Consider the following 16,591-nt stretch of genomic DNA (forward strand, 5'->3'; position numbering starts at 1 on the left):
TTCTCAACGTTGGGTCCCCAGATGTTATTGGACTTCAACTCCCATAATCCCCAACCAAAGGCCACTGGGGCTGGGGATTATGGGAGTTGAAGTCCAATAACATCTGAGGACCCAACGTTGAGAATCCTTGGTGTAGACAATACTGAGCTAGGTGGACCAATGGTCTGACTCAATATAAGGCAGCTTCCTGTGTACACATTAAACAGTGCACTGTTCCACTGTCTAACAGCTCTTACAGTCAGGAAATTCCTCCTAATGTCTAGCTGAATCTGCTTCCTTGTAACTTCAGCCCACTAGTCCTAGTCCTGGCTTCAGAAGCAACAGAGAACATGTCCATTCCTCTTCCAATATGACAGCCGTTCAAATAGTTTGAAGGCAGTTCTTGTGTCTCCCCTTAGTCTTTCCTTCTCTAGCTAAACATATCCGGCTCCTTATGGGAGTAAGCCAACCGTGCAGTAGTGAACATGAATTGTCCCCTTTGATAAGCTGGGTCAGCCCTGGTTTGCATTGGATGGGTGACTACATGTGAGCACTGTCTGCTGTAAGATATTCCCCTTAGGGCAGGGATTCTCAACGTGTGGGTCCCCAGATGTAATTGGACTTCAACTCCCATAATTCCCAGCCAAAGGCCACTGGGGCTGGGGATTATGGGAGTTGAAGTCCAATAACATCTGGGGACCCACACGTTGAGAAACCCTGCCTTAGGGGATGGGGCCTTGTAGCTCCATGGAAGCAGAAGGTCCCAGGTTCACCCTGACATTGTGTTTCTCCTAAGTGCTCAAATTGCTTTATACGCGCATGCAAGCTTAGTGCAGGCCACTCACTACTAATGTATCAGCACCATCAGCTCAGTCGCCTTAGCTTGGATGGTTGACTTGAGTCCTTACGTTTTGGGTGTGTGTGTGTTTAAGTTTGGTGTAGAGCATTTTGGGGTGAGATGAGGCTGTCGCTCAGTGGTAGAGCATCTACTTGCATGCAGATGGTCCCAGGTTCAATTCCTGGCAGCATCTCCAGGTAGGGCTGGGAAAGACTCTTGGCCTGTGACCTTGGAGAAGTCAGTTCTGAGCTGGATGGATTAAAGGTCTGACTTGGTCTAAGGCAGCTTCCTATGTAAATCGGTTCCCAGGGAGACTTGACACACACAACATATGGATCATGTCCCTTGACTCTCGTGTTAACTAGGTCATGGCACCAAAGGCTAATGAGCTTTTCTAAGCTGGTAAGAGAATGGTCTTTTCCTGATTTTCCAAGAACTCAAAATAATGTAATGTGTCTGTTTTTTAAACTCCATGGTGTGTGTTCTTCCATCAGGTCTGTAGGTTCTGCTTAACCTTGTGTGTGTGTTTCTCTCTCTCATTTCAGAATGAAGGCTCTGTCCAAGAATTTAATATCACCTACCTAGTAAAAGAAGGCTCCGAGAAGGCAGATCCTTCTCAGTTTCAACTGCTTAAAGTCCTGGGACAGGGTTCCTTTGGCAAAGTGAGTTCACATTTTGGTATACATCAGGTTTGCTGAGGCTGAACTGAAAAATGTTAATTTGGTTATTTAGTGTGAATACATTATTCCGCACCCCATCCTGGAAAAGGTGGCTTGGGTGGGAAGCAGAGACGAGGATATATTTTTGCACATGTCCCAACTTCTTATCTCAGGGCTATGCAACTTCAGCCCTGCTGCAGCGGTTGTTGGACTACAACTCCCATAATCTCCAGTCACAGTGAGCAGTATTTGGGGATGATGGAAGTTGTAGTCCAGCAAGAAGGCCAAAGTTGTGCAGTCCTGTCTTATCTACTGGAAGCTCTGATCAAAAACTCCTTTCTGCCTTCCAGGTACTTAGCAGGCGCTGCCCACTTGTCTTCTAACCCCTTGCCTTCACAATGAGGACTAGGAACTTCTAGCCTCATTAACTTTCTGTGAGGGAATGGATCCATCTCCAGCACAGCATCCCTCCAGTAGCTGTTGCTGGGGTCTACCTTATGTTTCTTTTTTAGATTGTGAGCCCTTTGGGGACACTTGATTTATTTATATCTATGTAAACTGTTTTGGGAACTTTGGTTGAAAAGTGGTATATAAATATTTGACATATTCGTATATGGCTATAATGTTTTGGTTCTTAGGGTAGATTCTTCATTAAAAGTCCATTAGGCATTAATCATGCCGTATCTATACTCAACTTGGACGTATGAAACAGAGTCAGACAGTTGGTCTATCTGGTGGATAGGCGAGGTGAAGCAGTCCCCTCAGGTGGCAGGTTAATGGGATGGCACCAAGATACCTTCCTGCTCCTCAATTTTTTTTAAAGGGAAAGAGCGGGGGAGGAAGATGCACACAAGGGAGCAGCATTTGGCAACCTGCCTCAGGTGCACAGAGGCCATGAGCCACCACTGTTTTCCTGAGCTTTATCAGAATACCTTTTGGCAGCAGCCCCACCCCAGGAGGAATGGGCCATCTCTTTCTTTGCTGCCTGAGTAGAAACAACCTTCAGAAGCTCAATCTTGAGCAAAATGTGCCATGCCCAGCTTTTCCCCATTTCCATATGATCCCTGCTTCTGTAGTGCCCAGGATTTGGGGTGGTTAGAGAATAGTGGGCTTCTGGCAACTTCCTCAAGTTAAGGTGTCAAGGAAATCTCCTCCCCCACCTTTCTGGGACTGTGTAGCCAGTGTGGCATAGTGGTTAGAGTGTTGGACTAAGACTGGGGAGACCCGAGTTCAAATCCCCATTCAGCCATGAGACTTGCTGAGTGACTCTGGACCATTCACTTCTCTCTCAGCCTAACCTACTTCACAGGGTTGTTGTGAGGAGAAGCTTTAAGTACTGTTCTGTTCAACGTTAATTTTATTTATTTATTTGTGTGATTATTTATTTATTTAAGTTAAATTAAATATTTTTAAGGTCTCAGCAGCCTCGTCCGGGCTTAACTTTGCCTTTCCCCCTCCAGGTTCAGTTGGTGAATAGTAGAGCTTGAAATAAATATAGGTGTTTTTCTTTCACAGGTCTTCTTGGTCAGAAAAATCACCCCACCAGACAATGGCCACCTTTATGCCATGAAGGTCCTAAAGAAAGCCACCCTGAAAGGTGAGATGGTCCCCTATGAGATGGCACCAAATGAGCTGGGAAATCCCTAGCATGGGCCTACGCTTCTGTGCTGCAACTTTCCTCGGCTGATTTGCATCCACATAGAGGATATCCCAGATCGAATTCGCCTCCTATCCAGGCAGGCCTCAAATGGTGCATTTGTGGTATTTAAGACTAGGGTATTGAATGGCTTTGGGCTGAATATTTGTCTCTGTAGCTCAGGGCTGGACCAATTTTCCTTGGTTCTAGGAGCCAGACCAAAAACAGACCAAGGCAGAATGCCCTGGAGGTGTTGGTGTTGTAGATGTGATCCCATAAGCATTGACTCTTAACTCCTGTAATGCCTATTGACCACTATGGACATTTGGAGTAGAGGTAGAGAGGATAGGACTGCCTCCTCATTCTCTCATTTATTCTTGTATCTCTGCTCTGGGTCTTGTCATTGGTAGACCAATATTCTTAGGACACTCCCTTCTTCAGTGTTATCTTTCTTTCTCTTCTGCCTTCCACCATTAAGTAGCTAGTACAGGGTGCAGGCTTTCTATTAAATTTGTAACTTCTTAAAATAAACTTGTTTTAAACTTTTAAGCCATTGTCTCCAGATCTCCTCTGTGAGCTCTGTTCTCATCCTACTGGGTTTCTCTAAGGGGTTGGCTCAAATTTTCCCCTACAGATGGGGCACTGTCTTCCCCAGCAATGCCCTTTGCTCCATGTGGGGGTGGGTCTTGATCGCTCTCCCAGGTTGCGTCGGTCTGTATGCATCTGTAGGTGATGGACCAGCAGGAGACGAGGAGGAAGAGCAGGGAGATGTTAGACCATCACCCGCCTGAGCCAGATGGACATGCCCGAGAGGAGGTGGGAGGAAACGAGGCAGGGGCAGGCTGCTTCCTCCTCTCTCCTGGAGTTTTTTCAGACAGCAGGCTTTACTGAGAGTTTGGGGCATAACAGATACTCCCACGCAAAGAGAGGATTTTTCTTACCCTGAACATAAACTGGACTAGGTTCTAATATGAAGGGGGAAACCCGAATCAGGTGTGACAGTCTCTCTGAAATATAGCACGGACTTCAGGGTGAACCTGGCCAATATGTGAACTCACACCCTCCCCCACAAAGTAAACTTGCAGTAAAGTACCCATTTGAAAAAGCTCTTGGCTGAGACAGGCGATGCACCGGTCTCAGCAGGAAGAGGAGGGAGCAACTGACCCCCGCCTTGCTTGCTTTCTCCTCCTCCATGGCCTGGCTCAGGAGCCATGGCAAGCTGGCGTCTGGGGCCTGCCGAGCCCTGCTGTAGCTGCGGGTGGGTGCTGTGAGTTGCAGCACGACTGAATCGGGCCTTGTGTGTTGACAGTGCGCGATCGCTTAAGGTCGAAAATGGAAAGGGACATCCTAGTGGAAGTCAACCATCCGTTCATTGTAAAACTCCACTATGGTGAGTATGATTTGAAAAGATTATTATTACTCCTGGTTTTGTGTAGAAGGATCGCACTTGTGACCAAGCTTCTTGCTTTGTGCTCATATTAGTAGGTTTCCAAACACAACTCGATAGTGTTGGTTATTAATATTTTAAAGCCCTGTATGCTCCGAGTCGTGGTATTATGATGAACTGTTTCCTCCTGTACCTCCTTTTCTGGGAGAAGACATAAGAAGGGGCCTGCTGGATCAGGCCAAAGGCTCATCTAGTCCAGTATCCTGCTTCACGCAGTGTCCAACCAGATGCCTCTAGGAAGGCTGCAAGTGGGGGAAAGAGGGGCACTGCCCGCTCCTGTGAGTATTCCCTAGCACCTGGTGTTCAGGGGCATGCCCCCTCTAATCCTGATGGAAATATACAACTTTCTCGGCTAGCAGCCATTGATAGCCCTATCCTCCATGAATTTGAGATTGTTCTTGTGGGTCTCCCCTTATGCACGGCTGGAGGTACAGTGGGGAACAGCAAGATCTAGGACCAACTTGGTGGCACCACAGTTGTGAAGCTCCCTGCCTGGACCTCCATACTCCTCTTCTTTAGGCGTCTAGTGTAGATTGCCTCTTAAACTTTGAAAGGCATTTGGTGATGTGGAATATGCTTGAGGTACCCAACATGGCCATTTCTTGCCCTGATATGCAGTCTTTTTTAAAATGGCCATTTTCTATGTACAGGAGAATGTACATGTCCCTTCCATCTCACGTGGTTTTGCCCATTCACAGACAACTTCCTTGTATACCACTTTAGTTATCATGGGGGCAGTTTATTTATTTATTGTTAAATTTATATACCGCCTTTCATCAAAGCAATCCCAAGGTGGTTTACAGCAAAAAAAATTTAACACAAGATGGTAAAAAAGACACAATTAAAATATTAAGTGGGGGGGGGATATTAAACAAATCTGATTTAAAAATTTAAAACAAAAAGCATAAAAGCAATAAAGATTATAAAGAGCAGCAGCAGAGAATCAAATAAATGCCTGGGCAAAAAGCCAAGATTTTACATTTTTTCTGAAAGCTGTGATGGAAACTGAGGAGCGAATAGCCACCAGGAGAGCATTCCAGAGTCTGGGGGCAGCAACAGAGAAGGTCCTGTCCCACGTGCACGACAACCAAGCCTCTCTCATTGTTGGCACCCGGAGCAGAGCCCTCTCAGATAATCTTGTCAAGTGGACAGCAACCCTTGGGAGCAGGCGGTCCCTCAGGTATCCCGGGCCCAAACCGTTTAGGGCTTTAAAAGTCAAAACCAGCACCTTGAATTGGACCTGGAAACAAACTGGTAGCCAGTGCAGCTCTTTCAAAATGGGTGTGATGTGCTCCCAAAGGGCAGCTCCAGATAAAACCCTAGCTGCCGCATTTTGCACTAGCTGCAGTTTCCGGATGTTCTTCAAGGGCAGCCCCACGTAGAGCGTGTTACAGTAATCCAGCCTTGACATGACTAAGGCATGGGTAACTGTGGCCAGATCTTCCTTCTTGAGAAAGGGACGCAGCTGGCGCACTAGCTGAAGCCGTACAAAGGCACCCCTGGCCACTGCCTCCACTTGAGCTTCAAAAAGCAGAGCCGGGTCCAATAATACCCCCAAGCTACGTACTTGCTCCTTCAAGGGTAGTGCAACCCCATCCAGAACCAGTAAAATCTCCTCATCCTGATTGACTCTCCTACTGACCAACATTACCTCCATTTTGTCTGGATTCAATTTTAGTTTATTAGCCCACATCCAACCCATCACGGCCTCCAGCCCCTGATTCAGAACATCCACCGCCTCCCTAGGATCAGGTGACAAGGAGAGATAGATCTGAGTGTCATCTGTATATTGCTGACAACTCAGTCCAAGTCCCCGGATGACCTCTCCCAGTGGTTTCATGTAAATGTTAAACAGCATGGGGGACAAGACCGAACCCTGCAGGACCCCACAGGCCAATGGCCACAGAGCCGAGCAGTAGTCCCTCAGCACCACCTTCTGGACCCTCCCTCCAAGAAAGGACCAGAACCACTGCAACACAGTACCTCCAATTCCCATACTTGAGAGGCAGCCCAGAAGGATACCATGGTCGATGGTATCGAACGCCACCGAGAGGTCCAGCAGAACCAACAGGGATGCACTCCCCCTGTCTAGTTCCCAGCATAGGTCATCCACAAGAGCAACCAAGGCAGTCTCAGTCCCATATCTGGTGCGGAAGCCAGATTGAAAAGGGTCCAGATAATCCGTATCATCCAAGACCCTCTGCAGCTGGGACGCCACCACACGCTCTATCACCTTGCCCAAAAAGGGCAGGTTAGAGACCGGTCTATAGTTGTTCAGGTTGGAGGAATCAAGGGAGGGCTTTTTAAATAATGGTCTCACCATTGCCTCCTTGAGGCACGATGGCATCTTGCCCTCCCTTAATGAGGCACTGATAATCACCTCCAACCATCTACCTGTCCCCTCCCTGGCAGCTTTTATTAGCCATGAAGGACAAGGGTCAAGAGCACACCATGTCGCCCGCACACTGCCCAGGATCTTGTCCACATCCTCAGGCTGAACCAACTGAAAAGAATCCAACACAATAGGACCAGATGGTACCAGAGGCACGTCTGCCGGAACTGCCAAAACTCTGGAGTCCAAATCAGCATGGATGCGAGCGACTTTATCCACAAAGTGACACACAAATTGATCACAGTGGGCTGTGGATGGTTCCTCCTCCCCCATCACCTGGGGGGATGTGTGCAGCAATGTCTTAGCTACACGAAACAGCTCCGCCGGTCTGCACTGAGCAGATGCAATGGAGGCGGAGAAAAAGCATTTCTTCGCCACCCCCACCGCCACGGAGTAGTCCCTAAAATGGGCTCTAGCCCGTGTTCGGTCGGATTCGTGACGACTCTTCCTCCAGCGTCGTTCCAGCCGTCGCCTGAGTTGTTTCATCACCCTAAGCTCCGAGGAAAACCAAGGAGCTGAACGGGCTCCACCAAGCCGGAGAGGGCGTTTAAGAGCAACTGTGTCAACAGCCCGGGCCATCTCTCCATTCCAGAGATCAACCAGGGCCTCAACAGGGCCTCCTCCTCCTCCTCCTCCTTCCCCCACAGCATCATCAACTATGGGGCTCCTTTAAAGCTCAGGCTGGGCCACGGGCGCAAGCCTCTTGGCACTCTCTCTCCTTGTGGCTCTCAGCCTTGGGGCGAGCTGCCTGGGGTCAGAATTCAGCATAAGTCTCTTTGACACCTGGTTTTGTTAGGTAGTGGAGCCTTGGTTGTTTTTGAACTGAGGGATGTGTCTGGGAGAGCAGGAAAGTGGGGTTGGTGTGGGGGCAGCAATACCACTGGTAGCGGGCAGAGGGAGATATGGTGGTGGGAGCTGAGCTGGCCGTTACGGGGGAAACGCCCTTTGGCTGGCGCGAAGTGGCTCGCACCCCTGGCTCAGCTGGATCTCAAATGGCAGTTAGTTGGTGGTTACCTGCAAGGGTGGAACACAGGCAAGCACTCAGGGCCCTGCTCAGCAGAGCCCTCTTCCCATCAACCTGCCCCTGGCTCAGCTGGGTCTTAACTGGCAGTTGCAGATGTTTGTGGGGCTTTCTACTTAGGAAATCCCTTTAACTACCCCCTAACCAAATTGGTATACTTGGAGCAGCCCCTGCATCAGCTTAGATGTGGCATGTAGACTGATCCAGGAGGTTTGAAGTTTAAATAGCCAACCCCAAGCCAGCTGAGAAGTTGCATGAGATTAGAGATTTAGACTTTAAACCTCCTGGGGGCCGCCTGGATGCTGTGTCCATTTCGCTTCTCCCTACAAAGGTTTTTCAGACCTTTAGGAAACAACATAGGAAACATAGGAAGCTGCCATATACTGAGTCAGACTATTGGTCTATCTAGCTCAGTATTGTCTTCACAGACTGGCAGCGGCTTCTCCAAGGTTGCAGGCAGGAGTCTCTCTCAGCCCTATCCTGGAGAAGCCTGGGAGGGAACTTGGAAACTAGATGCTCTTCCCAGAGCGGCTCCATCCCTTAAAGGGAATATCTTACAGTGCTCACAGTTCTAGTCTCCCTTTCATATGCAACCAGTGTGGACCCTGCTTAGCTAAGGGGACAAGTCATGCTTGCTACCACAAGACCAGCTCGCCCTGTGTCAAGATCTGTCCCACCCCACCACCCTTCTCCCTGGTTACAGGTAATAAAACCAGTATCCTAACCTGTTCCGCCTCACCAGTGGCAGCCAGTGAACTGGGACAGGGAAATGGACTATGTGACATCAGAATATAATATATCCTATTTTGAAGGATCTACACTGGCTGCTAATACAAAGAATTGGGCCCAGGGTATTTGAGAGTGCTGCCTTCTTTATGAACCCCGCCGCCTATTAAGATCATCAGGGGAGGTCTGGTTGCGGTTACCACCAGCTCGCTTGATGGCAGCCCAAAACTGGGCCTTCTCTAGGGTTGCCCTAGTGCTCTAGAATACACTCCCAAATGAAATCGGAACCTACCCACCTCAGACGATTTAAACCGACTCTTGAAAATGCACCTATCTTGTCAGGCTTTTACTTTATAATCTGTTAAAAGTTTACTGATGGTTGTTTTAATGATTTAAGGTTTTAATTGTGTTTAACTTTGTAAACCACCCAGATATTTTATATGGGGTGGTATATAAATGCAATAAATACAAATAAATATGGGCACAAGTTTATGCAGTCGAACAGATCTTGTTGTTTCCTGCTGTACCTCCAATGGTGGTGTGGTGGTGGACACACAACAATGTCTCCTTAGACTATCTCCACTCCCAGGGGAAAAGATCACCGGTGCGGGGGGGGGGGGGATAAGAGGCCTCTGCTTTTGGCAACAGTCCCACCTTTATAGCAATGTCTAATTCCACCCAGGGAGAAGCCCTAAACCAGAGCTGCACAACTCAAATGCCCTGGTGGGCCGGAACCATCCACCACTTGGCATGCAGGGGCCGAGGTCAAATTTTTAGCACATTATTACATTACAACTAAACATACTATTAATTACTTGTGGATCTATTCCCACTGTCAATGGACCATAGTTTTAACCAAGGACAGTGGCCAGAGAACAGGTCCTGTCCTTGCTCAATCAGTGGGATCCCTGGAGTGCATGCTGGCCCCAAACAAATGCCAAGTCCTCTCCTCTCCCTAAATTGTTGTTGCTTTCAGGATGCAATGCTAGGCATGCTTACATGGGAGTAAGCCTCACTGGAGCATATTTCTGAGAAAGCATGCACAGGATGGCACTATGAGGCAGTTTCCAGCTCCTATGTTGCTGCAGGATACCTGGGGGCCAGTAAAATAGTCCCTGTGGGCCGAATCCGGCCCCCAGGCCTTATGTTGTGCAGGCCTGCCCTAAACTCTCGCTGAGAAACTGTGCACACCTCAGTTATTTGGAACCCTTGTGCTCTTATGGAGCAGAGCAGCCATCTCCCAGTCTGTTGTGCCCTTACTATGCACATGTCTTGGACCCAGCAACCTTGGGTCCCCAAGTGTTGACCACAACTTCTAATCTCCATCAAAGGCCATTACAGCTGGGGGTGATAGTCCGACGTCATCTGGAGACCCAAGCTGGGAAACCCCTGCCTTAGACTTCCGGCACGCCGACTCCTCCCAACATCATGGAAGGGGCGGCTACTCATTCCTCTTGCTATTGTCTTGCATTCCAGCATTCCAAACAGAGGGGAAACTCTACCTCATCCTTGACTTCCTCAGAGGGGGAGACCTCTTCATGCGTCTTTCCAAAGAGGTGAGTATATGTGTGCCAAGCCACTCACATTTGATGGGATGCTGGTGGGGGGGTGTAGAGGGACGTAACACACCACCGTATCTTCAGAATGCTAGCAGCCAGCACTCTTGTCTTCTCATGTAGATGGACCGTTGGAAGCATTAGTCTTGTTTTGTCTAATCTAGCAGAATACAAGGCTGGGAACTAGGTTATAATTCCATGTTATCTCTGGGTTCTCTAGGCTTTGTGTAAGAATAATACTGACCCAAGTAGGTAGGTCAATTCTTTCCAGTCTTATAATTGGAAAATGGTTAGAGTTGTCTGTCTCTTGTAACTCTGCAATTGCACAACAGTGGCAAGAACATTGCTGTATTGCACAGAATTCAGTACTCCTAATTGCTGCTTCAATCTTTAAAGAATAAAAAAGCTATCCTGTTTAATCTATTGACTTGACTAGATTAACTGTTTTTTAAAAGTTGGACTGAAGTCCCTGATGAATTGAAATATATGTATATTTCAATTATAATACTGTATACATCTATATTTATTTATTTTTATTTATTGTTAAATTTCTATACCGCCTTTCATTAAAACGATCTCAAGGCGGTTCACACAAAAGCTAAAACAAAACTACAAAAATTACACAATTAAAATATTAGTTAGAATGTAAAAATACAGATCTGATTAATAGGTTAAAAAAACAAGCAAAATATAACCTTAAAAGATACAAAGCAGCAGCAATAGAAACAATAATAAAAAAAGCCTGGATAAAAAGCCAAGATTTCACACACTTTCTAAAAACTGTGATGGAGACTGAGGAGTGGATGGCCACCAGGAGAGCATTCCAGAGTCCGGGGTCAACCACTGAGAAGGCCCTGTCCTGCGAGCTTCCCTGGGGCAGAGCCTCGCCAAATGATCTCGTCAAGTGGGCAGCAACCTCTGGGAGAAGGCAGCCCCTCAGGTATCATGGACCCAAACTGTTAAGGGCTTTAAAGGTCAAAACTAACACCTTGAATTGGACCCGGAAACAAATTGGCAGCCAATGTAGCTCTTTCAAAATGGGTGTGATGTGATCCCAGCGGGCCGCTCCAAATAAAATCCTAGCTGCCACATTTTGCACTAGCTGAAGTTTTCAAGGGCAGACCCGCGCAGAGTGCTTTTCAGTAATCCAGCCATGACTAAGGCGTGAGTAATTGTGGCCAGATCTGCCATTTCAAAAAGGGACGCAGCTGGCACACTAGCCAAAGCCGTGCAAAGGCACCCCTGGCCACCGCCTCCACCTGAGCTTCCAAAAGCAGAGCCAGGTTCAGCCATACCCACAGGCTGCACACTTGCTTTTTCAAGGGGAGTGCAACCCCATCCAGAACCGGTAGAATCTCCTCACCCAGAGTGGCTCTCCTACTGACCAACATTACCTCCATCTTGTCCAGATTCAATCTCAGTTTGTTAGCCCACATCCAACCCATCATGACCCCTAATTCAGGACATCCACTGCCTCCCTAGGATCAGGTGACAAGGAGAGATAGAGTTGAGTGTCATCTGCCTATTGCTGAGAACTCAGTCCAAGTCCCCAAATAATCTCTTTCAGCAGTTTAATGTAGATGTTAAACAGCATGGGGGACAAAACCGAACCGAACCCGATCTTGTCCACATCCTCAGGCTGTACTAACTGAAAGTCATCCAACACAATAGGACCAGATGGTACCTGAGGCACGTCTGCCAGAACTCTGGAGTCCAAATCAGCATATATGTAAGCAACTTTATCTGCAAATTGACATGCAAACTGATCACAATGGGCTGTAGATGATTCCTCCCCCATTACTTGGGGGGATGTTTGGAGCAATGTCTTTTCTACACAAAACAGCTCTACTGGTCTGCACTGAGCAGATGCAATGGAGGCAGAGAAAAAGCATTTCTTTGCCAATGCCACAGAATAGTCCCTAAAATGGGCTCTGGCCTGTTTTCGATCAGATTCGTCACAACTCTTCCTCCAGCGTCATTCCAGCTGTCACCCGAGTTGTTTCATCACTCTAAGCTCCGAGGAAAACCAAGGAGCAGAATGGGCTCTACCAAGCCAGAGATGGCGTTTAGGAGCATCCGTGTGCCCACAGCCTGAGCTGTCTCCCTGTTCCAGAGATTCACCAGGGCCTCAACAGAGTCGCCAGCTCTGGACACTTAGAACTCCCCAAGGGCTGTCTGGAAACCGAGTGCATCCCAACCAGTGTGCCACACTGACTCACTCTGAGTCTGCTCCAAAAGCAGGCTATTTCAACACCCCACTTTTGGAGCCAGCTCATCCCATAATGCATTAGGAAGGATGCATCCCTCCCATAAAGAAGTGGGCTGACTGTAAAAGCAGAGCGTTTAAACACCACCACCCCTGCTCCTTTGGCACTGGCTCTAGATAAATAAGTCTGCAGCTGTGGAGCTGACTTGCTTGCCCCATAATGCACCAGGAAGGAAGCATCCCTCCCCGTGGTCGAGGAAGCGAGCTGACCCTGCTTTAAACATCCTGTTTTGGGAGCCAGCTTCACACAAATAAATTCATTTGGCAGCTTTGTCACCTCGAAAAGAGGTGGGTCTTTGTTGGGATGCCAGTGTACCCCACTTTTCTATATTTAGTTAGGTGTGCCACCAGATAAAAGACTGGGGAACTCTGCACTACTGGTTATTATTTCTGATGACTACTTTGACTTTAGTCTGTAAGCTTCCTTATGCATATGTGATGCCAAGATGGACTAAAACGTATTTAAACACCATGTTTAAAATATGGCCATTATTGAAAAGTAGTTGCCAGCCACAGTTTGAGGTTTATGGTGATCAAAAAATGGATGCCCCCCATGAATGGCAGTTGTAGCAATTCATCAGCAAGACCGCATTTTATAGGCATCTTAAAAATCTATCTCTGTCTGGTGCAAGAACTCTAAATACCACCTGGAGAAGGGCCGTGGGTGTCAGGATGGAACAGCATCCTGTTGCCAGATGAGCCAGGCCGCTTTGGTGTGCAGACAGTCATATTTTAAGATGAGGAAAATGTTACGAGGCAAATGTTACGAGGCTTTGGTCCTGCGTCCTGAGGCAATGCAGGAAGGAACAAGGATTCAACAATATTGTTCCATCTTGATTTGTCCTCTCGATTCCAAATGTGTCTGAAGTTTATTGAGGATGATTTTATTTCCTCTTTCCTTGCATTCTCTTGGAACATTGCCAGACAGCAGGCTATACTGAAGTTTACTGAGAGGCTTTACTGCAAGTTCGAAGTAGCCCCCCCCCCCCCAACACATGCAAAAAGTGGGATTTTTTACCCTGGATATAAATCAGGCTACACTCGAATGTGCAATGAAAAACCCAAATCGTGTGTGAAATGTTCCCTGATAGCTTGCAGGGACTTCGGGGCAAATTTGCCCGATATGTGAATGCATCCTCTCCATTCCATAGTCCGTTCCAGATTATTGTCCCATTCAAATCATTTATCCACAGGCTTTTAATATTAGCTCTTTTATGTAATCACCCCTTTTACTTTATGCTGGTCTAAGACCATAATAAAGATTGATTGATTGATCATTCCGGAGGAGATGCGAACTAAAAGCCAGGTGTGAAAACTGGGGGCAAAAGCAGTCTCCTACCGTGTGTCAGTTACTTGGATTCAAAACACTGTACTAGATTCAGGTATTGCATTCAAAGAAAAGGTGTTTTGAAATGAGACCGGAAGCATCCTTTTTTTTTTTTTCCCCAGTGTCTTATCAGTGGCTAGGGCTGGCCAGATTATAAGGCCAACTACCTTTCTCTGCTGAGCAGAGCGAAAAGTTTTGCAGAATCGCAACTCTCGTTGACTCTTGTTCTGTTGCATCCCAACTCCTTGAGCAAGTGATTGGTTACTGGGGGACAGCAGGAAGGAGAGGCCCCGGGGAGGTAACAGGAAGCGTCTGCAAGCTGGGAGGACAGCACTCGAAAATTTTCACGCACAGACGCCAAACCTGGTCTCCTCCACCCCACCCTGCTGCTGATCAGCTTCTGTTGAAAAACGATGCAACTAATGAATCTGCTCCAAAGGAGGCAAGCATTTAGGCTAGGTATATCAATAAAGAGAAAAGGTGGCAGGGAGGAGGTTTAACTTTGTACCGTGCCCTGGGGCACATCTGTGTGTGTGCAGTGAAGGCAGCATGAAGTTAGCATATTTTATTGATTTTTACATCTGTATCTTGCTCTTCCTCCAAGGAGCTTAGAGTGGTGTACGTGCTTCTATGTTTATCCCCACAACAACCCTGTGAGGTAGGTTAGGCTGAGAGAGGAATGACTGGCCCAGAGGAGTGACTGAGTTCCATGGCTGGCTGGGGGATTTGAACTCTGGTTCTGCCACAAAGCAGAACAGGTAGCTCAGATTCTGCAATAGGAATATAGTGTTATGCAAAGCTGTCTTATCCACTTGACCAGAATAATCTTCTGTTACAAAAATTGATTTCCCATCCCCAAGAAAATGAGAATGGTTTGACAGGAAACTGTTGGAAGGCCTATCCTGTTCCCTTCTGAGACTTAACAAGATTATCTGTCTAGCTATCCATCTATCTACCTACCTATCAATAATTAGTTAGTAAGTACAAAAAAGTCCCTGGGAAGTTCACAATCTAAAAACCATTAAAACATTCACAAGATTAAAACAATTCTAAAATACAATAAAAACTCTAAAAACCCAAGCTTTAAAACTATAAACTAAAAGCCTGATTGAACCGGTATGTTTTCCGATCCTTCTTAAAAACATTCAGAGAAGGGGAAACAAATTTCATTAAGAAGCACGTTCCGGAGTCTCGGGCAACTCTCTTTAAAAGGCCGGGTTTTGAGTTGCCACTAACCAAGTCAGTGGGCAACTGCAACTGAACCTCCCCAGATGAACTTAATAGGCGGCAGATTTGCTGAAGAAGAAGAAGAAGGTGTTCTCTTAGCCATCTAAGCAGTGTCTAGCCCTTTTTGTAGCATGGGTGAGGCGATCTAGAAACTTGGTGCTTTTTTTGTTGAAAAAACAAACACATCAAAACTCCTCTTCTCAGGATATAGAATTCATTATTATTTCTTGTTTACACCGTCAGACAGGAGTTAGTGACTGGGTTGTTTTATCCAGACATTGAGGATATGTTGTTGTTGTTGTTGTTTCGATTTCTATACCGCCCTTCCAAAAATGGCTCTGGGCGGTTTACACAGAGAAATAATAAATAAATAAGAATATCCATGGAATATCCAGTTCCTCCCATAGATGCACAGAATATTTGTAGTCCTTGCCATGTTCTGGCTGCTGCTTTCTGTATTTTATAATCCCATCTCTCTCTCTCTCTCTCTCTCTCTCTCTTCCCCCCCCCCCCCACTTCCAGGTAATGTTCACGGAGGAAGATGTGAAATTCTACCTTGCAGAACTGGCACTGGGCCTCGGTCACTTGCATCACCTGGGAATTGTGTACAGAGACCTTAAACCAGAGAAGTATGCAGAGCAGGGAAGGTTCCCACTCATTATTCAGGGGTGTCCGAAACCTCCTTTCAGGCTGCATCCTTGAGGTGGCCGAAATGTGGTAATCAAGGAGCCTGAGGAGCCACCAGCCCCCCACCCCACCCCTGGAGCCTGGTCCTGCCAGGAGCATGGCAGGCTGGGGGACAGTGGGATGTCTTGTCATCTCCGAATCCAGTGCTGGAGCTGAGGGCTGTGCTGGTTCTCTGTCTGACTTACGACAGTAGAAGTGAGATACTGCAAAGGCTGCATGTGCTGCAAAGATTGAATCTCCTTGGGGATGAGGCTGTAGCTCACTGGTTAAAGTGTCTGCTTTGCATGCAGAAGGTTCCCGGTTCAGTCCCTGGCAGGATCTCCGGGTGGAGCTGGGAGAGACTCTTGCCTGAAACCTTGGGAGAGCTGCTGCCAGTCAGTGTAGACAATACTGAGCTGGATGGACAAGAGTCTGACTCGGTATACCCGGTGTAACCCAGTTGCATATGTGTTCACTAACCATCCTGCACCTGGGAAACGGTGCTAGCAACTGCAGAATTTTATCTATCTATCTATCTATCTATCTATCTATCTATCTATCTATCTATCTATCTATCACATTTTTATACCGCCCAAAACACAAGTTCTCTGGGCGGTTTACGAGAAAATATGGGAGGTGGGTGGCTGTAGGCCATAATCTCATGCATCCTTGTGTACCCCATTCTCCCTCCTCAAGATGCCTGGCAGCCCACAATTCCTGCTGACCTCCCTCACTTGGGGCCTTGCAGACTGGATTGTTACCACTGCATCCTTTTTCTCCCGGGCACCCTGCTACCATGCCACCTGCTACCAATCAGAGCATTGCTCCATCTTCCCCCAGTGTGGTCTACT

General features: G+C 47.3%; 1 protein-coding gene across 7 annotated transcripts in view; it reads left to right on the forward strand.

Annotated features, from left to right (window-relative positions):
- The window catches only part of RPS6KA1 (ribosomal protein S6 kinase A1), a 145,473-nt gene that overhangs the window by 100,612 nt on the left and 28,270 nt on the right, over positions 1–16,591 (forward strand). For all 7 annotated transcript variants that reach the window (XM_053268338.1, XM_053268334.1, XM_053268332.1 and 4 more), the window contains 5 exons: positions 1,363–1,479; positions 2,992–3,073; positions 4,422–4,502; positions 10,175–10,254; positions 15,597–15,703. In XM_053268338.1, the coding sequence (XP_053124313.1) occupies positions 3,043–3,073; positions 4,422–4,502; positions 10,175–10,254; positions 15,597–15,703 (299 nt within the window). In that variant the 5' untranslated portion in view covers positions 1,363–1,479; positions 2,992–3,042. The remainder of the gene's footprint in view (positions 1–1,362; positions 1,480–2,991; positions 3,074–4,421; positions 4,503–10,174; positions 10,255–15,596; positions 15,704–16,591) is intronic.

This window comes from Hemicordylus capensis, chromosome 7, assembly GCF_027244095.1.
Source record: "Hemicordylus capensis ecotype Gifberg chromosome 7, rHemCap1.1.pri, whole genome shotgun sequence".
Lineage (NCBI taxonomy): Eukaryota > Metazoa > Chordata > Lepidosauria > Squamata > Cordylidae > Hemicordylus > Hemicordylus capensis.